General features: G+C 40.9%; 1 protein-coding gene across 22 annotated transcripts in view; it reads right to left on the bottom strand.

Annotated features, from left to right (window-relative positions):
- The window catches only part of THRB (thyroid hormone receptor beta), a 161301-nt gene that overhangs the window by 6320 nt on the left and 132862 nt on the right, over positions 1–22119 (bottom strand). For 21 of the 22 annotated variants that reach the window (XM_051808420.1, XM_051808408.1, XM_051808409.1 and 18 more), the window contains 5 exons: positions 16422–16522; positions 12471–12618; positions 10843–11048; positions 7630–7776; positions 85–343 (listed from right to left, as the gene is read on the bottom strand). In XM_051808420.1, the coding sequence (XP_051664380.1) occupies positions 85–343; positions 7630–7776; positions 10843–11048; positions 12471–12618; positions 16422–16522 (861 nt within the window). The remainder of the gene's footprint in view (positions 1–84; positions 344–7629; positions 7777–10842; positions 11049–12470; positions 12619–16421; positions 16523–22119) is intronic. The other variant, XM_051808399.1, reaches the window with a different exon arrangement.

Here is a 22119-nt window from a genome sequence, read left to right as displayed (position 1 = left end):
ATCTTATTTCTTTTAAAAAGAGGCTTATGACAAAGGCCAAAGAGTTTAAAAATAATTAGGATCCCAATATATTTCTATTCTCACCTGATGACATGAGCAGAACAGCCTGAAGAAGGGCAACCTCGGTGTCATCCAAGTTAAATGAAGAAAGAGACATGCCCAGGTCAAAAATGGCATCAGACACTACGCCAAGACCCCCATTTTTCAGCTGGCCCCTTGTCACCGCCATCTCCCCATTTAGTGTTAAAGTCTCACTCTCGGGGTCATAGCGAACTGCTGCTCGGAGGGACATTATCTCCATACAGCAGCCTTTCAGAAGGATGATCTGGTCTTCACATGGCAGCTGCAGAAATTATAAATGGTAAAGAAAAATATATGTTTGTCAGACTGAGTTGCTTTTACAACTACAATAAATCCATGAGCATGAAGTTGCAATTCACACCCCAGAACACTACCTCTCATGGTGCAGCTATGCTCCAAACACACTGCTGACTGACTGCACCACAAAAACCTCAGAGATTTGCATTCTTGCCTTCAGGAACTGCCAGCAGGTTAACATCCCCTCTTGAGCTCCCTCAGCTTACAACTTATAACAGAATAAACTATAATTGGGGCTGGTACAGACCTTGGCCATCCCATTTAATTCATGCCAGCCATGCTTATTTCTTACCTGACCAGAGATAAAGAAAGACATTTGGGAGGGTCTGTGAGAGTGGACTGTGTTTTAAGTAAAAGGAATGAAATAAATGTTTATATGTAGAGGAGATACCTGAATAGGTGGGGTAGTAATTCTCACTGCCCATTTAAACAACAGAGAACTTACTAATCTATACTTAGCCTAGTAAGGCTGTTCTCCCTAGACTCCCTATATTATCTATGGTACAGATACAGCTTTTACACTGGTGTCTAAGCTGTGATCTTCAAGGTATGGGGCTAAACATGTCTTTTCCATGACATTAACAAAGGCAAGTTGTCCAGATTGTTGGAGGCAGGTTCTGTATTTACAGAGTATAACCAGAATGCTGACACATGGGCAGAATGTGTTTCTGTAAATCATGTCTTTATGTTTTCATAGGTAATTCAATGATAGCAAAAACCACAGGGACTATGTTGAGACTGTTCATATATGTGAGCAGCAAGGGTGACGCATAAGAAAAAGCAACTCACTTCTACTTGGCTTTAAAGGAGGCAAAAAGCCACCCGTATCTGATTCATATAAAATTACTATATTTACCTGTTTTGCAATTCAAAATGAAACCGCCATGAACTACAAGTCTACATGGCAACCGTGTGCTCGCAAAGTACATTGATTTGGTGCAAAATGATGCAGAGTGGATGCCAGACAGTTACCTAATGCAAGTGGAAAGCAGTTCCCTGTTAGAGTTTTAAGCACAAGCCAGCCATGGTCAGGAAAATGAGTTGAATCACGCAATCACTTTCCCAGCAATATCAGCTTCAGGTGTGAAGTGTTTGATACAGAAGAAAATTGACTCATCCTGTTCCGGGCAAATCACTTTCCCTGCTCGGCTCAGCGGCACCCTCAGCTCAGCAGCAGTGTGGGGAAGACTGCACAGGCACAGTGGCAGTCTCCCTACCCAATGACAATGCCACTGTTTGGCTGCCGAGATTGAAAAAGGGAAAGGCACAGAGTAAAAAAAAATTAAAAGAATAGATCTGTGAGAGGAATCGTGCAGAGATATCAGAATAAACAACTACAGTGAAAAAAGGGACATGAAAGAAAGGAAGAGAGAAGAGAAAAAAAGAGAAATTAAAAAAACCCAAACCTCTAAGGAGAAGGAAGAACAGTGGAAAAGAAAGAGATAACAGTAGAGGAGATATTGTGTGATGCTTTGCCTGTTTTATTATGAGCCATTAAACTAATGAGAAGTTCTCTTCCTACTTGAACTTTTTAAAAACTTTTTTCTGGTAGATGTGATTTGACTATGCCTGCCCTTCACTTGCTTCCTAATTCTGAAGGATACATGGGACATCCATTTCACAGATGCCAAGCCTCAGGTCTTATCTGCCAGTAGCAGGAGTTACCAAAGACAGGAGGCTGGAACGTCAGCTCTACTCTCAACTGTGCAGATTTTAACTCTACCTACACTCATCACTTGAGTGTTGCTACCAGAGCATCTTTCAGAAGTTGGGTCAACAAATATGACTGAATCTCTGTCACATGTTGACCCTTCCTCCTCTCTCTGCAGAGACAGGCAGGGAGAAAAAACAAAAGGCAGGAACCTGAGGTGCTCACCTCTAGAGGCAGGATGTGCAATGCAGCACCATGGAACTGAGCTGAGCTACCTTGAAGGGTATTGACATAGCTTCACCCACTGTGGAACCAGTGATGCCTGAGACACTTAAAACTCACATCACTAAATTCTCCTCAATCTTCATCTTCTAAGCAGAAGGAAATGCAAGAAGGAAACAACAGCAGAAATGCTGAAAAGTAAATGAAGTTTTCCTTATACTTCAATTACTCTGGGATGGGATTCTTGTTTTGAGGCAGGGGCCAATGGAGGTACACAAACTAAGCTGGGCACTCACAGTGCTTCTGCATGTGTCCAAAGATGAAATAAAGAAGGAAAAGCAGCCATGAATATATAAGTGGCTATGGATGTTCCCTGTCATGTCCCTCTTTCATAGAGATTTACTACATTCTCAGCCTTAGCCTCTGTAGAATTAAGAATTGACATAATGTATAAATGGTCTCCTATGGGAGAAAGGACGGTTTTTTTCTCATAAACAAATCCATAGCTCACACAGTGTTTCTTCTATGAAAAAGATATGGGTTAAAAACCATAACTGAAATAAAGTTAACGTGATGGTGCCCCTTCAAAAAGAAGCAAATATTTGTCATTTTCTTCATGCTGCAGCAAGAGCTATACAAACAACTCAGAGGACAACTGTCCCGTTCCTTTGTGTTCATGAGGAGTTGTCCCTCACTCTGCCATCAGACCTTGCCATCTATGGGTGTTAGGTTTACACAGGGGCTCAGCTGTAAACAAAGCTTGTCCAGCTGAGCCATGTAATGTACAAAGGTCATTCCCAATGATGCCTTGACTTCTTCATCCATGTTTCCTGCCTAGCTCTGACACAAGTGGGCCCATGGTAGTCAGGAGGGGTAGGAGATGTCAGATGGGCACGGACGTCTGTGTGTGACTGGCAAAGTTTTCCAAATTAAAAAGACTACCTTGGTATGTCACTGCAACTTCCCACCAACAAATGCCAAATTAGAGGAGACAGATTTCCTCAGACACTAAATGCTGCAGGGGCCTCTTGATCTATGGACACATTCCTCGTATTTTAGGATCTTCACGCTTGGCCACCATTTCATTCTTTCTTGACTGATGGAGCCAATGATGAGGCTAGCCAGGATAACCTATTTACACAATGACAACTATTGATATTTACCTCTTCTTGTTCTGTAGGTGCTAGAGGACATACATAGCTCTCCATGACTGACCTTAAGGAAAAGTTGCCAGCCTCAGAAGAGTAAAATGCTGTGGGGCTGCCTTGCATTTCCTTCCTGACTGAAGCTATTAGGACAAAACACTGTTCCTGAGTCAGGGAGCCCCATGAACTCACTGACCACAGTCACTCCCATTTTGAATGCCATTCACTTGGCATTTCAGCAGCAGAGTAAAGTGCTGCTTTGAAGTGTGGGTGAACAGGCAGGCATCCTTCCATGGCTGGATTGGGGATATTCCCATGTTAAAACTCCCATGACTGGGAATCCTAAGGGGCTCACAAGACTTAAAATTATTCAAATAACAATATATTACTCTTAACCATATTCTAATTAATTATACATTACTTTATATTATTATTTATTATTACATTATATTATATTATTATCATCCCTGCAGGGCCATGCCAACCCCCACCTGTAGAAAAGCCACCTCCAGTGAGTGCAAGCGACCAGGAGTGCAGTGATCAGTGTGGGTGAACAGTGCGTGGCACGTCAGCTGGGGCATGGCATGGCACTTCGTGCAGGCAGGGTGAGGATACACTACCAGCTCCAGAGCTCAACTGGCATCACTGCCCTCTTGGGGGGAGCTCAGGTATGGTACCCACTCAGCAAGGAGCCAAGTTGCCTACCTCGCCAAAAAGAACGTAGCGACCTAGACAGAGCTCCCCAAAAAAATCACATGGCTGGCCAGGTTTCAGGCTGTAGGGAGTGCCTAAGCCTTTCACTGGATTGTAGCAGAGACAGCATCTGCGTCAGATGTGATCACCATGCTGCTAGAAAACTATGACCTTGTTGCCATTATAGAAACTTGGTGGGATGAATCTCAGATTGGAGTGTGACTATTGATGGCTACAGGCTCTTCAGAAGTGGCAGGGGAGGAAGCAGAAGCAGAGTGATTGCTTTCTACATCAAGAGGTGGACTGAGTGTGAAGTGTTGTCTCTGAAGAACATCCATGAGCTGGTCGAAAGCCTTCTGGGTAGGAATCAGAGACCAAGGAAACAAAGGGAACCTCATGGCTGGTGTCTACTACAGGCCACCTGATCAAGGGGAGCCCACCGACAAAGCCTTCTTTCTCCAGCTACAGGAGGCATCATGCTGGCAGGGTCTTGTACTGCTGGGGGACTTCAATCATCCTGATATCTGCTGGAAAAATAGCACAGCAAACTGTAGGCAATCCAGAAGACTCCTGGAATGGAGGATAAATTCTTGAGCCAGCTAATAGACAGCCCTACCAGAGGGGATGTGATACTAGATCTGATGGTCAGCAACGTAGCGACCCAATTGGGGATGTCAAAATTGGAGGGAGCATGGGTTGCAGTGGTCATGCATTGGTGGAATTTAGAGTCCTGAGGTATATGGGTCAGTAAAGTTAGGCCACTGAACTTCAGGAAAGTGAAATTCCAGCTCTCCAAGGTGATGGTCAATAGGATCCCCTGGGAGACTTCCCTCAGGGACAAGGCAGTGGAACAGAGTTGGCAGATCTTTAAGAAAGTGTTCCACAGAGCATAAGAGCTAGCAAATCTCCAGAAGCAAGAAATTGGACAAGGAAGGCTAGTGGACAGCATGGCTGAGTAGGGAACTGGTGGTAACACTAAAGGGAAAGGTACTGGAAACAAGGACAGGTAACTGGGAAGAATATAGAGAGGAAGTTCAGTTGTGTAGGGATGGAGTGAGGAAGGCCAAGGTGAAGCTGGAACTGAACCTGGCAAGACATGCAAAGAATAACAAGAAGGGCTTCTACAGGTCTGTTAACCAGAAAAGGCAAAAAAGGAAGGTCAAAGAAGGTGCACCCCCCTCATAAACAATACTGGTAAACTCATAACAACGAATGAGGAGAAGGTTGAGGTGCTCAACAACTTTTTTGCCTGTCTTCAATGGCAACCTCTCTTGAATGGACAGCAGGATGGGGACTGAGGGACTAAAGTCCTCCCACTGTAAGTAAAGACCACCTGAGGAACCTGAACGCACATAAGCCTATGGGACTGTCAGAGTCCAAGCCACTCTCCATGATATTTGAAAAGTCATGGCAAAGTACCACGTGACTGGAAGAAGGAAAACATTGCACCCACCTTTAAAAAGGGTAGAAGGGAGGACTCTGGGAACTACTGGCCTGTCAGCCTCACTTCTGTGCCTGGGAAGATCATGGAACAGATCCTCCTAGAAGCTATGCTAAGGCAGATGGAGGCCAGGGACTGTGATTTCAGACAGCCAGCACAGCTTCACCAAGGGCAAGTCCTGCCTCACCAACTTAGTGGTCCTCTATGATGGAGTGACTACATCAGCAGACGAAGGAAGGGCTACAGATGTCATCTATCTGGACTTCTGTAAAGCCTTTGACACAATTCCCCACAACATCCCTTTCTTTAAATTGGAGAGAGATGGATTTGATGGGTGGACCGTTAGGTCCAGATGGAAGTGGTCAACAGCTCCATGGACACCAGTGACAAGTGGTGTCCCTCAGGGGTCTGTGCAGGACCAGTGCTATTTAATATATACATTAATGGCAAAGATGAAGGGATTGAGTGTACTCGCAGCAAATTTGCAGATGACACCAATTTGAGTGGTGTGGTTGACCCACCTGAACAACAGGATGCCACCCAGATGGATCTGGACAACTTTTAGAAGTGGGTGTGTGGGAATCTCATGAAGTTTAACAAGACCAAGTGCAAAAGTGCTGCACCTCGGTCAGGGCAACCCCCAGTATCAATACAGGCTGGGGGATGAAGATCGAGAGCAGCCCTACTGAGAAGGACTTGAGGGTGCTGGTGGATGAGAGGCTGGACACGAGCTGGCAACGGGGGCTTGCAGCCCAGAAAGCCAACCTTATCCTGGGCTGCATTCAAAGCAGCGTGGCCAGCAGGTCGAGGGACGTGATTCTGCCCCTCTACTCCACTCTGGTGACATCCATCTGGAGTGCTGAACCCAGTTCTGGGGTCCCCAGCACAGGAAAGACACGGATCTGTTGGACTGAGTCCAGAGGAGGGCCACCAAGATGATTAAAGAGATGGAACACCTCTCCTATCAGGAAAGGCTGAGACAAATGGGATTGTTCACTCTGGAAAAGAGAAGGCTTCAGGATGACCTAATTGAGGCCTTTCAGTACCTCAAGCGAGCCTACAAGAAAGATGGAGAGAGGGACCATTTAAAAGGGTATGTGGTGACAGGACAAGGGGTGATGGCTTCAATCTGAAAGACAGTAAGTTTAGATTAGATATTACGAAGAAATTATTTCCTGTGAGGGTGGTAAGGCACTGGAATAGGTTGCCCAGAGAATTTGTGGATGCCCCATCCCTGGAAGTGTTCAAGGCCACCCTGGATGGGGCTCTGAGCAAACTCCAAGTAGTGGAAGGTGTCCCTGCCAATGGCAGGAGGGTTGGAACTAGATGATCTTTAAGGTACCTTTCAACCCAAACCATTCTATGATTCTATGAAAATTATTTAGATTATTAAGACTGAAATATTATTTCAGGATGCAGCTCTGATAACATTTTTTAAATTAGGAAAAAAAATATAATTAGGCATTGCATCTAGTCCTTCAATAAAAATGATACCTCAGTGTAAATTAGATCAGCTTAGGACCTCTGCATTCCTAATGTGCAACCAAGTATATTTACTGTATATTTTTGCATGTGAGTATCTACCTAAAATGACAATCCATTACTTTTGTAGACTCTTTTATGCACAACCTCCCTGTTCAGGAAAAGCATGTCTAAGGAACCCAGTGAGGCAAGTGTCACTCCTGGATAGGGGTGCTTTCCTGAATTTGAAGAATTTTTTACTGTGTAGACCCAACTCTACAATACTGTACCTGCCAAGGAGCCAGAAGGACATAAGGAACTGTGTGCTGTAAGATTTTATTACACATATCAACAATGCTTCTAGACAGTCATTTTTTGTTCACTTGCTTTGTTCAAGGCCACCTCTAAAGACACATCTGAGTCCCTAATGAACCACAATAACCTCTAGAAAAAACCCTAATGAAATCAGGGTTTCAGTAATCATAAGAAAATGCATAAAATTCCAAATGATTCTAGTCCCATCTATTTTGAGTCTCTTTAATTTTAAACATACTGAGTTTTTTAATTTCATGCCAGAGTATTTTGAATAGTTTTTAACAACAGGTGTATAAATGAGGAGTGCAAGGAAGTCTTCTTACCTCACAAAACATAGGCAACTTTTTGGCAAAATCCACCACTCTTGTAATCGCTGGTGTGATAATTTTTGTAAACTGGCTGAAGGCTTCTAAATCCACTTTCCCACCTTCTGGGGCATTAACTATTGGTGCCTGCCCAATATCTTCTGGCTAAGAATATAAATAAAGATATTTAAAAGAACAATCTATCTTAGAGCAATTACTTTAAAATTAAAGTCCTGCTTGGTGGTGGAAGATATGCTAAAATAAAGAGTAACACTACTGGATTTATAAGTAATGTCCATTATATCACAAAATGTAATTTATTTGTAAGGCATTTGTGAAAGATGTGACTGCACAGAGAAATGGGTGACTGGTATGCTGCTACCCATCCTTTGTGGGCAGCTGCATTGTTGTGCACATGCAGTTTCTTCCTTGTGCTTGTATCTGAGTATTTTATGGGTGCAGCACATGTTACTTTTTCTTAAAAACATAGGTGTGTTGTTTCTTACAGCTGCTGAAAACTCTCAAGTTTCTCTAAAAGCAAAGAGAGTTGAGATGACGTGTTACCCCTCAGAAGATCCTGCGGGCTTTGCAGAATTGGGCACTTTCACCTATTCAAAGTCTCCACAAAACAGGTGGCCAGGTATCACAGAGCCCCAGGCAACTGCCAAGGCCAGTTTCCAAAACTGGGCTAAAACAAGTGATGAGCAGGAATGGGATAACACAAAGCTGGTCTGGATAATGTGACCAGAATTTGAACTCATCTGGGTAAAATTTTGGTTGAAAATCACCTGTTGCATGGCTTCAGCCCAAGGCTTCTCCAAATGAGAAAAAAAAAATCACATTTTGAGCATTTCAATAGGAATATGCAATGAAACAGTTTCAAGCAAAATCTGCAATGAGTGTGTTTTCATTCCAACAGCACTTGAACTTGTTTACCTGATTTTTATGACAGCTGGTCAACATCATCATGTATTTTAAAAACAGGCATATCAAAGCTTTTTTGGTTTCTAAGTGTGGCTTTGCAATAGTAAAAGACCTGTCAAGGTTTCATTTTGTTCATATTAGAGTCAAAAACTAAATAAAACTCAGTGAAGAAAACTTTTAAGACTGACAGACTCCATGACATTTACATAAGACACTTAAACAGGGGAGGTGCTGAAAGTGCTGTCTCTAATAAAAACATGTGCTCAGCCATTTTTTTAAAGTAACTCATAATAAAAGATCCTTCCACAGTTCTGTCACCAATCTGAATCCAAATCCAACTTCTTACAAGAAAAATCTCAGCAATGTGTTAATAAAGCAAGCACCAATTGTCAAGAAACAATGAAGAGGACTGGACTCAATTATCTGATGGTTTCTACTAAAAAACTCAAACCCAGTTCTAGGCTCCCTCCCTCCCTGAATCTTGGGTAACTAAACCACATTGTCTGTGTACTCATGATAAACAACCTTCATCACTTCCAAACAAGAAGACCAGATACTTAAAACCACACATAACTTTGTCAGGGAGAAAAAAAAAGAACACAGCATTTTCTTGGGAAAGGCAAAAGAAGCCAGGATCACTAGCTAAAGCTAACACACTGGAGAGCCCTTGCCACCTAACGCAACAGGAGAAGAGGTCCAGACCTCAAAGGAGCTCCTGTTGTCAAAGAACCAGCCTTAGCTACATAAGGACGGACCCACAGCTACTGGGGCATGCAATCAGCTTCTCTTGCTCTTCAATAGCTTGTGGCAGGGGCTTTCAAAGTCCTCCACCTGGGGTTGTCATGCCATCCCAGACCTTCCCTTCTGTGCTCACTGCAAAGTGTCGGTGAGCTTCCTATGCTTGCCTTGAAACCACCAGACTTCAGCATCAGGAGTGAAAGTCACAGCTGGTTCATGAACTACACCTTACAGCTGTCAGCCCTATTTCTGCCCCATCCCTCCCCTCTCCCAGTAGCCCTGTCATTACACCACCTCATGCCCTGTCTCTGGGCACCTTTTGCTGGAGCTTCTCCCTCCACAGAGACAGTTTCCAGAGCCTGAAGTCCTGCAATGACCACATTTTACATGGTCCAGCCTGCTCATTCCCAGCCCCAACCTCAAGCTCTCTATGCTTTATCCCAAACTTGGTGATACCCAAAGAACAGCACTCCTGTCTAAGCAACAAAAAGCACTATTGCAGCTGCTTCTTGGTCTGCTAAAACCAGTACCTCAAACTTTGCTCTGCAGCACCCCTAGAAAGTACCCTCTTGCTTCTTGCCAGTGACCACTGGCTGTGGTTTTTCTGACTACACACCAGTATGAACACAAGCCATTCATATAGAAATTTAGATGGTGTCACTGGAATCTTTAAAAAAAGTCATTATAAAAGAGATCAGTTGCTTTGAATACATAATTTCTCTTACCAATTCAACCATGAGTTGAAATTCCCATGGTGAATTATGCAGCAGGAGCCCAGGCTTGCAAAAAGATGAGTATTCTCTATCTGATTTGCTATACACAGACTGTTAAAGACCCCTGTGTATTCCTGAAATGCAGTCGATAATCTCTCTTTTGTGCTGTATAAGCATTCTGCATTCTGCATTTTTCCCTTAAAAATCCATTTAGAAAAATCAAATAAATCCTTTTTTAAGGTTGAGCATCACAAATCACCCTTTATTTTCTAATCCTTAGTTACAGGATGAAAATGAAAGTTGTTCTGTAGCCTGTAGTCCCAGTGCTATAGTGTATGTATCATCCTGTTCTCATTAATTTTTCTTTGCCTAATTTATTTTAATAATGTATTCACCATTAACAAAAAGAAGGAAAGCCCACAAGTCATTAACAAAAATTACCAGCTTTCACCTAAAACTTTACATTGTTTTAACACTTACAATACATTGTATGCTAGTCCATAATAAAGACAACTATTCCTAGATATAATATATTAAATAAAATACAGTATGCATTATAGACTGCTACTGTTCTTAATCAGGAGTGAAACAATTTTTCTACCTTTTCTTATCATCGCACAATAAAAGTATCCAGTTGAGTTAGGGTTAACTCAGCAACATGCTGTTAATCTTTTGAAATATGTGATCCGATCAAACCTGAGGTTCAGGCAAGAAAAAGCAAGTAGTAACTACACAAAAATCATCCCTTTATCATAAACATGAACACACTGGCAGATAAAATCTCTCTGGGGTTGCAAGGCTGGGAAGGCACTTCAGAAGAAAGAATGGAACCTGGTTCCAAGGCTACAGCCCTTACCAGAAATTTCCTTTTCTGCTTCCAGTGGCTTCCTTGTGCATTGGTGGCCACATGTGCTTCAGTAACAATTTTGATCAGCTCCCATTCCTCATCCGTTGGCTCTGGTTTGTGCCCAATGGTTTTCTGCAGCTCTTCCCGACGTCTCTTCTCTCGATTTTCTTCTATCAGCTTCCTCTTTGCCAACCGCTTGCTGTCATCCAACACCACTAGCAGGGGAAAAAACATACAAAAATGGCAGGAAGCTCTTAATGCTGTTTGAACTTTGGTCTTTTCTCTGCCTGAGGTACTAATTGATTACAAACACTGTAACTAATCAGTAAAGAAGTACCCTGGGAAGACCCACAGTTGAGACAGTTCTCTTATTTCTCCCTTCCAACTTCTCAGAAGTCTAGATGGCAAAGAATGACTTCCCCTCCTGGCAATGTTTTGTATACTGCCATTGTCTTCAGGGGGTTATTCCACCAACAAAATTAACATGTAAAAGCTTTGTGAGGTGTCAAAGTGCTCCTATAATGGACTTGGAGTAATCAATGTTGGGAAATATGCACTTCTGTTTTCTCTGAAGCAGTATCAGCATGCTCACTGCTCTGTAGTGTAGAATGTGTTCTTGGGAGCCAGCAGAAGGTAACATGGATTGAAGAAAGTGGGAGTATTTATTCACAGGAGGCTCAACTGCCTGTTGCATGACACAAGCAGAAAAAACGTGCCTATTGTTTTGTCTTTCTTTAATCCCTAGAAATGGTGTTGTTATGCAATGTTCCTGTAGAGTCTCATGACTTTCAGTGATGCCAGATAGGCAGGCCCTGAGGCTGCACATCTCTGATCACCATCTCCCTCCTGACCCAGGGAGATCCAGCCCCTCTCCTGCAGGTCTACCTGGCTACAATGAAATTGTCTCTTTTATTCTATTTCCCTTTGGACAGAAGGCACTGTTATGCACTACATTAACAATGAAAATACTGTTAGACTATTTTTCTGTTGTTTACTGGGCCTGTTTTCCTGTCAGTTCTTCTGCAAAGGATTACACTGGTGACAGCCATGAAGGCACAGGGGAATTTATGTGACTTCTGGGGGTTTTACATGACTTCTTCCCATTTGCACTAATTGAAGTTATTGGTGTAAATTCCTGTGCAACGGCAGGAAAAGAAGACCCCTAAGGGTTAATCTTACAGCCATATTTTCTAGTTCTTTAGAATGAGATTCGAATTCTTTGCAGCAGATAACTTCTTCAGGGCTAAAAATAAAACAAACAACTGCAGGATGACTCATACAATGACATTCAATTTCACATCCTCCAGAATTTTCTAAACAAGATGTTTTTATCTCAAGCAAAGTGTCCATCCAGATGCATTTCTCCCTCCTCTCCTCCAAAGAGTGAACATTCCTACTGTTACTCAGCTTGGTAAGGCCAGGAGAAGGTGGAGCCTTATGAAGGATAAACAAAAAATTACAGCCTTATGAAAGTGGCTTGATGCAATGAGTGCAATTCACTGCTACAAGTTATTAAAACCAGAAAAGTGCTGGCAGTTCTGTTCTACTTTAACGACCTTCATCAATCAACATACTTTAAGCAAACACAGACATTGAAAAAAAAGGTACAAGAAAGAAAACCAGAAAAATATACTTACAATCTGTTGCCATGCCAACAAAGATACATTTTTTGAAGCGACATTCCTGGCACTGATTTCTTGTTACTTTGTCTATCACACATTTTCCTTCATATTTACAGGAATAGGTTGGATGGAGGTTCTTCTGAATGGTTCTTCTAAAAAAACCCTAAGTGCAAAAAATTAATATATTAGAAAGTATTAGCATTGAGCAATTTTATCAAACTGGGAGCCATTTTGCTTTGTTAGGAATGTACCTAAGTATGCAAGATAACATATTTCATTCCATGAAGCTCTCAAAGGGGAAAAGAACAAATCAGTTTTATAGCGTATGGCATTTCTTTGAGTTAAATTAAAAATTAAAAACATATAGACATCTTAGGTAAATAAAGGTGTAAATAATGCTGTCTTGAGGCACAAATACTGTCTACCTTCTTCTTGTAGCCTTATGTTTTAATGTTTTAAATTTTTTTTGTATATAAAGTAGGATGTTTATTTTTGATCCCCTTTCCAAATTCTGTAATCGTTTTGAAGGATATTAGGAGGCATATACATACTTTTAATTGAAGAGCAGCTTCTGCAAATGATAAGAATGGTGGTGTGTATGTGCTAACAAAGGATGAAGAACAAAGAGTTCTACTCCTTTCTTTCCACAAAAGCCAAATAACCAACCAACCAACCAAATCTGGGCAAGACTAAGAATTTTGCAAATACAAACTACACAATCTCCGTGTTTGGCTCTAAATAGTGGATCCATAATTTATAAATTTAATTTGTATTTACCACACAATTAAAATAAAATCCCCATCACCACTAAAGATTCCTCTCTATATAAATCCATTCTATCTATCTATCTATCTATCTATCTATCTATCTATCTATCTATCTATCTATCTATCTATCTATCATAATCTAGACCTATACTGCCAATTGCAATAGATCCTAAGTTCGCGTGAACTAATGCAGTTCTGCCGAATTCACTGATTTATACATTACATAAAGCCTGGCCCTAGGTAAAGAAATCAGATAAAATTTATCTCTGAACATCATGTATATAATCCTGGTATTAATTTCAACATGACTTTTCTCACTGACTTCCAAAAGAGCTGGATAAACTCCCCAAGACTGCAAGACATTGACAAGATAGCCTGTAAAGCAAGAAATTCAGACTTCACTTTAATTTCAAGTTTCACCATTATTTGAGACTCTCTCATTCAGCAATGCAGCTTGGGATGACCTTGACATAGAGAACACACGGACACCCTGGTCCCGTTTGACTGAGGCTGCTGAGAATGGCTTTGGTTTCAGTCAAAACAATGGTAAAATTCAAGTGAGATTTTACCTAATGAATAGTCTCTTCAGCTGGGATTTTATCTAATGAATAGTCTCTTCACTTCAGTAGGTGAAAGGTCTGTTTTTAATCATGTTAAATAACACCCAGTAAAATCTTACAGCAGTACGCAATACCTTTTAACACAGAATGTTGAATTAATATGTACAGATAAGTCTGTATTTCAGCTTGAGCTCCTAACTCCTGTGAAGACAATAAAGAACCTTGTCCTCATTAGAGTTTTATCTTACAAGATTCAGGTTGAGCTAAGAGTACAACTCTTTATTCCATTATTACGTTAAGATTTGAAATGTTAATTAAACTGAACGGCATAAAGCTTGTGTGTGAGCCTTTGCAAGACCGGGACCAGTTCTGTTGAGACAAAATCCAGGAAATCACAGGCAAGATATCCTTATGTGGGGTTTGGAACAAGTCTCAAACTCTCATCTACACGACAATTGGTTTTAGTTCCATTCTCAACCCTGTGATGAATTCCTAGGATCTGCCACTCTCCTCCCTGAAGTCCAAAGATGGCTGTGGACAACCAGAGTCCCAGGGTTATCTCTGGTTACAGCAAGAGACAGAAAAGCCTCTGATGAATCTCAGCAAGTGGTACTGAACTTCTGTTTTCCAAACCTTGCACGAGACTTAATGTAGCTCTAGCTTCACAATGGCAAGGCTCTTCATCAGCTCTGTTGGGACCAGCTCATTTCATATTCTCGTTTCATTGCATTGATCAGAAACTTTTGCGAAAAAACTTCTTTGTCCATCCTTAGAAACATGTATTAAAGAAGCTGCTCTCTACATTTGCCCAAACAGTTCATCACAAGAGTGTTATTTTCATCAATAAAAGAAATCACATTTTATTGGTAGGCAACAACTCTTTCTAAATTTCTTTACTATGCACCTATATAGCAGTAGATGCAATGGGTAAAATCTGAAAAAACATTTCAGTGATGTCAGAACTTGCTGTTTGTTTATTTGGGTTTAAATTCCTTACACTTTACTCTTCAGAAATCACGGGTGAGGATGTTTTTTTCATGAAAGCACTTGCCAAAGCAAATCTTTGGCTGTCAGCCCTGATTAATCTTGTTACAAAACTAAGGTGACTTTGAGTGGAAGTAACTAGTAAATGTAAAATTAATTGGAAGTTGATTATATATATATAGTATATTGATATATATAACTTCGCTGATAAATCACACAACTTGAAATGCGTATGCAGCTCCTCACAGAATTTAAGTACTTTTTGCAAATTGTTAGCTCAGTTCCTTGTGCACACAAGCATTATTTTAAATTATGCGCCAGACAGAAGTACTGTATCTGAATATAAAAGTAGAGTTGTATGGTATGTCTCTAAAGTAGTTGGTAGGTATAAAAAGAAGTACTTCAGTTGGAGTAACAAAAACCTTAGTAGGAAAGCTGGCAAGAGGTACAGTTGTTCAGCTGGGAGCAAAAGATATGTCATAATGCCACAGTGCTGTTTACTTCCCATTATATCTGAATTAAATCATATCCATGTTATCATTTGTTATATGGAATGCAAATATGTAGGAATCACTTGTTAAGCTCCACAGTTCTTTTCAGATATAAATATTTTTTCATACCTAGTATGTATGTATAAAACCATTATGAATATTAACACCTATCTGCTATACATAGGATATTTAGGTCTCCGTGCATTTCATAAATGTAACTTAGGGCAATGCTATACAAACAGAGCAACTACTTCACCACAAGAGTTACTGCAATGAGGGGCTCTAAAATCAATCCAAGCCCAAAATCTCGGATCAAAATGTTCCAGACGTTGGGGATGAACAGAATGAGAGTTTTGTGGCTTAGTCTCATTACACTAGTCCAAGGCATGTGTGGTCCTATTTGTTCAGAAAAACAATAATTTTTTATTTTCTGCAGGAAAGAATAGCTTTCTTACAGGATCTCAAGCTATTCATGCAAATTGATGGCAGTGAAATCATGTGAGATGTGCCTGATTCTGTTACTCATTTTTTTTTATTTACTTGCCCAAAGCAATCTCTTTTTTAATTTAATTTTGCATGTAGTTTTGGAGATGCAATTTAGGGTTGAAAGCACATTTCAGTATGCTTATGTTAAAGAAGTCAAAATCTTTTTGAAACTATTTTAATTGGGTGTCAATGCTTTGATGGATGTTACTGTTGTATGAGCATGTGGAAGGGATTTTGATTTTTGCCTTTTCACAGTGATGGTGAGAGGCATTGGAACACTGTTAATTGCTACAGACTCTTCATGGCCATAGGCAGAACCTCAGCTATTGCATAAACAGTTTCAGTGGAGTTGCTGGGAGCATGCTGATGTACTCTGGCTGAGAACATGGCTAAAGGAACATTAAAAAATGGAAATTCAAAAGCTAACTGTTAAAACAGCAACAGCAACAATCTAAATTTCTTGTTTTCTTTTCAGAAGCAAACACGGCAAAAATCAACGATATTCCTTATGCATATGAAGAGCAGCAGCATAGCCAGATATGGCTTATCGGATACGGTACTGGATGTTCTTATTCGCTTCTAATCTGTCTTTTATTTGACAGCACAGTCCAGGAAGTCTGTATAATGGAGGAGCTGGAGAGCTATTTCTGATTCCCACTTTCCCACTGTGCCATTTACCTTGCAACCTTCGCAAGTGATGCAGCGATAATGATATCCGGTGGCTTTGTCCCCACATACTACACATAGCTCATCCTTGTCTAAGTAACTGGGTATATACCCTGCAAAGAAAAAGAGGATGTGGCATGTAAACTCGATATGATACATTTGATATAAAAAGCTTATATTAAAATCCACTGTAGATCTTGTCTACCAGTCCCATACTTCTGAACTCACTGAATTTCCTGAATAAAAGTTCATACTATGTTACAGACTTATTTAAACACAGTCTTTAGTATCTTCTACTCTTCAGGCTGTTTCAGCATCGACTGGTCAAGAGGGAGAAGTCAGAACATGATTGCTCTCTCCTGAGTGAAATACTACCTCAAAAAAATATTTATTGTTACCTCAAAAGGTTTGGTGTGAGATAATAAGGTAGCAGGGAGACATACAACATATTTCTCTTCTATATTTCAGAAAAAAACTGATATACTTTTACACTGCAGAAGAGATCCCAGGTTTCAGCATGACTCAGGGACTTGGTAGCAAGAAATATTTACTGACAGATTGTTTGTTTTAAAACAGAGGAGTACTAGCAACAGATAGCCCAAGCTGTATTGATCATGCCTGACCTGGACGTGTTCCACAGGAACATTTAATATAGTCTGAATTTAGGGCAAAATATGTGGGCTTTCAAATATATGTATGTGTGTATATGCATGTGTTAGAATGAAATCTTCTCTTCTGAAGTGGTTTACCAGATCCAGCAAGTGAAATCAAATATTACTACTGTGAAAAACATTGGCAATGCTTGGTTCTTTTCCCACAATGGCATTTGCTTTGATAACATAAACATATTTTCAATTTGAGTAAAAAACCAAAGCAATTCTGATGGCAACCAAAAAGTAATTTTAAACTAAACACAACTTTTAAACAGGGAAAAATACAAACCTTTCAAAATCAGTGTTCCTTTCAAAATCAGTGTTCATATGACTCATAACTAATGGAGTTACGGTACATAACTTTTTCTTCTGAAAAATCTCCCTGTGAAGATGTAACACAGAGATCTCAGATTCCCTTTGAGGGGAGAGAGGAAAGTGCAGCTATTTATATAACTGCATAAGATCACTGAAGTGTTGTAAACTTTTCACAGATTCCCAGAATGGCTGAGGTTGGAAGTCACCTCTGGAGGTCATCTAGTCCAACACCCCCGCTCAAGCAGGGCCACCTAGAGCCAGCTGTTCAGAGCCATGCTCAGATGGCTTTTGAGTACCTCTAAGGATGGAGACTCCACAAACTTTCTGGGTAATCCGTGCAGTGCTCTGTCACCCTCACAGTGAAAAGAAAATATTATTTTATTGTTCTCAGAAGGAATTCCTTGTATTTCTATTTGTGCTCATTGCCCCTTGTCCTGTCACTGGGTACCACTGAGAAGAGTCTGTCTCTGTCTTCTACTGTATGGGAGATCAGGTATTTACACAAACTGATATCCCCTGCCGAGCCTTCTCTGCTCCAGGCTGAACGGTCCCACCTCTCTTAGTCTCTCCTCCTAGAACAGATGCTCCAGTTCACCATCTCTGCGGCCCTTTGCTGGACTTGTTCCAATATGTCCACTGCAATGTATTCCACTAGAGCTGAACAGAAGGGAAGAATCACATCCCTCAACCTGCTGGTGATGATTTTCCTAATGCAGACCAGGATGCCGTTGACACTCCTTGCCTCCAGGGCACACTGCTGGCCCATGTTTAACTTGCTGCCACCCGGAGCCACCAAGTACTTCAACCAAAAGCACTTTCCTGCCAGTCAGGACCCAGCCTGTACTGCTGCGTTTATTATTCCTCCCCCAGTGCAGAATTTGGCATTTCCCTTTGATGGAACTTCAAAAGATTCGTCTCATTCCATTTCTCCAGCCCGCCTAGGTTGCTCTGAATGGCAGCACATCCATCTGGTGTCCCAGCCACTCCTCCCAGTTTTGCATCACCTGCCAACTGTCTGAGTGCAATTTATGAGTGCAATGAGGGAGACTCCTTTGGATGTGGCTGCTTGTAACACTATCCATTGCCACTGGTTTGCTGAACCCATCTGTAGCACCACACATTAGGCCAGACTTCAAGTTTGCTGTCTTTATGCAGCCCCCACACCAGTACAGTTCCATACAGCTTGGGGCCTTGCGACACCGGTCACAAGGAAGGCAACCAGCAACAAGACTCAGGGCAGCAGAAGGCTTTTGGAGGATGCTGCAAGAGGGGTGGCCATCATCTTCCTGCAACTAACATGCCAGAGCATCAGATCAGTAACAGACAGCTTAAATTAAAGTGCCTTCCTAAGACTATACTTCCAGAGGTTCTCCAGAAAGGAAAGCCCAAATCAGAGAGAAAACAGTTGAAATTAACTGAGCTTAAAACATTTAAACATTATGGAGGCTGGTGAATAGATTAGGCGAAAGTAAAGAAGGCAGAAAATATTTGTATGGCCTAGTTTGAGCATAATTATGAGAACCTCAAATTATAGAGGAACATATATCCCTCTTTTGTAAAGCCAGGAAGTAGTAGCACTCTGAAGCCATGCCTAGGTATGGGTTTCTCAGATCTGCCGATACTGGCATCTGAAAGGGGAGTGGGGGAATGAGCTTAGATCTTACTGATGTACCATAGCAGTCTACAATACAGCAAGAGATCAGATTTACATTCAGGTTGCATTTCTTCAGGATGAACAGGTTATGCTTGGATAGACTGGTGGCCATGTGGAGCTGGTTCTGTGACCTTGAGGGTTGAGAGACAGCAGGGTTTCGACTCCAATTTACATCACTGACTCCTAATGGACATTATGCCAGTGGGGGATTAGCAGAGGCTATTATCTTCATCCTGCCCCCACTTTGCTCACACCTGCCTCTGCACATGCAACACATACACATCATAGAGCTGATAGAGGAGGCAGAAGAGGCAGCAAAGGGATGCAGAATTTTCCCCTAAATTTCTCACAAAGATCGATGGCTTCTTGTTATTGCTGGCTACTGCTATTCATGAAATGCAGACTTTATGTAGCATAAACTATGTCATCCAAAATTCAGTATCCCTGGTTTGCTTTCTTAAGAATTGTTTCTGAATTAAATGTCTTGATATTCCATTAAGTATATGATCTGGTTAATACTGTTCATGTAATGGCAACTTTGTTCTGCTGGAGGAGCAGAAGACCACTTGTCTAAACCACTTCCTTAAATATATAGAGTAGCTCATGCACATGACCACTGCTGTCCACCTCCTTCTTGGAGTTTCAGGACTTTATCCAACCCAGGAAACAGTTTCCAGTCTGGCAGAAAAGACAATCTCCTATAAGCACTCCTAGTCAGAGATTAAAAATGGTATCCTCACATGAAACCACTCCCTGTTTTCCTGCATCAGAAGTGCTAAGTGCCACCTACTTAAGCTACTTAAATATTATGTTCAGTACTTCTGCAGGACTGCGCCCCTGTCACAAGGGAAGCACACATTTGGAACTCTTCTACCGATTCAACAGGAAACATGAATAGAAAAACCTTATCCCAAGAAATCACTGACAATAAAAGTGTGCAATACACATATCTTTTCTTTCTATTACAGATCTACACTTTTGTATATTTTTAACACTCTTTCCAACAGCTAATGGGGTCAGAAACAGCTAGAAAGCAGGAAAATTGAACCTTCAGTAGGTTCAATTTTTAAAAGATATAATTCAGACAAACAGATATCACTCTAAAAGGAATAAGGGGATTTATATTCAGTTCTTACAAACTGGAATGTCCACTGCAAATAATTTCTAGTAGTGGCAAATATTCTGTATAACCTCCGTATAAATTCTACGCAATTTCATTTGAAAGATGTGTAGATAAGCAGCCTCACTGCATTTTTGCTGCTTCTCAGAGTTAGAAACAGTCTCAGCAGGAAGAAATTCAACACTGTTTTTCTAAACATGGTACCAGCATGAAAGAAATGAATAGTGCAAATGGAGATTCTTGAGGAAGCTGTGGATGACAGCAGAGTTATCTGTTAAATGGTTTGAGGAAAAAGCAGAGCAACAGGCTTGTCTCACTCCTTGCACCACTAATAGGAACTTGTCTCTCACATTGGCAAGTACTTTTGCTTCATGTGTGCATAACTCTGAACCAAAAATAAAAAATCCTACATGGGAAAGCAGATGCTGGACAGAGTAACTCAGGTGTTCTCCTGCGAAAGAAGAATGTCTGATAAGAAATCTCATGGGAACATTGGGTAGGTTCCTACTTCTGGTGTTCATATTTCATCCTTTATTTCTTGGTCAAAACCTGCTAAGTAAATAGCTATGAGGAACCATTCAAGAGCAACATCAACCTCATTGAACTGTACAATAACAACCAACATCATTCCTTGCTCTTTCAAGCCTCTGTCTGCTGCATTTCAGCATCCTCATGGACCATCATTTGGAGCATCCTGTATGATCCTGAAAGTTAACTGTCTGTCAAGTCATACTTGACAATGTTTATCCCAATGCCCATCTTGGATCTTTGCTTTGAGTGGAGAATAACAATGAATGATCTTGATCTGCCGTGCCTGGTGTTTCCCCTGCAGCCTAAAGCAACATCTTTGCTCCCCAGACTCCCACCTGCCACTCTGCCTAATCTTACTGTCTTGGCAAAGCTAAGTACTCAGCAGGACCAGTTGAACCTATCTAGATGAGTATGTCATATAATCCACTATAGTCAATCATGATGGCGATTTACAATACCTTTTAAAATTGTAACTGTAGCTTTCTAGAGGTACAGCAAGGAACAATTCCCTTCGATAGGAAAACACGCAATGAGTTTGCCTCAAGCAGACATAAGAACAGAAGGAGATCTGCTAACCTACGCAGTCATCTGAGGTACTCTTTCATTAATACTGTATGGATACACTCTTGAATCACCATTTGCAGGAACGACACCTTAAAGCAGCATACGTGACCCTGCGCAGCGTAAGAGGTTAGAGAGACACAAATGAGACACTTGGTGGCTATTCATCCATGTAACAGGGCAAAGAAATCTATTTAAACTAAAACAAACCATGAAAAATTATAGTGGTTGGTTTTCTTTTTCCTCTGTACCTGGCACACATTACCAGAAAAAAAAAAAAAAAAAGGCAGCATGTTTTGAGAAAAGTAAAGAACCAATTTCAGTTTTGTTAAAGCATCATTGCACAGACTTTATATTGCCATGTCTCTGTCTGTACAGATAACGTGATATTGGGTTAGGGAATTAACTCACACCTTAAAAAAATATTAGAACCAAACCATACTTGACTGTTAAACAGGGATGTGAGTAACACTAATGCAAACAAATTATGCCTGTATACCAGATGTTCCTTACTAGCTTGTTCCTGATCCACCACAGACTTACACATTGTAGGCAGAAAACGCCATTTGCAGCTATTGCACAAAGACACTTGTGTTTTAAGACCATTATTCAGTATTTTAATTTCGCCCGTATACTACCAGAGTTATTAATTAAAATATATTCCCTGAAATCTTTCTTTCCCCCATCTGTTATGGTTTGCATGCCTACAGACCACACACTAAAATGAGGAGTTTAGGACTTATCAGTAAGCTGGTATTCACTTACTAGACACTGCAGTACAAAAATTAAAAAGATGAAAGTAATTACTACCTTGAGAATCCCCAGTTGTATTAAAACTGAAATGAAAATTCATATTGCTGTTTTACTGCTTCCATA

Source organism: Manacus candei, unplaced genomic scaffold, assembly GCF_025592945.1.
Source record: "Manacus candei isolate 608988 ecotype Guabito, Panama unplaced genomic scaffold, ASM2559294v1 h1tg000072l, whole genome shotgun sequence".
In the NCBI taxonomy this organism is placed as follows: Eukaryota; Metazoa; Chordata; class Aves; order Passeriformes; family Pipridae; genus Manacus; species Manacus candei.
The sequence above is the reverse complement of the archived record's forward strand: the minus strand, read 5'-3'. Positions and strand labels throughout refer to the sequence as shown.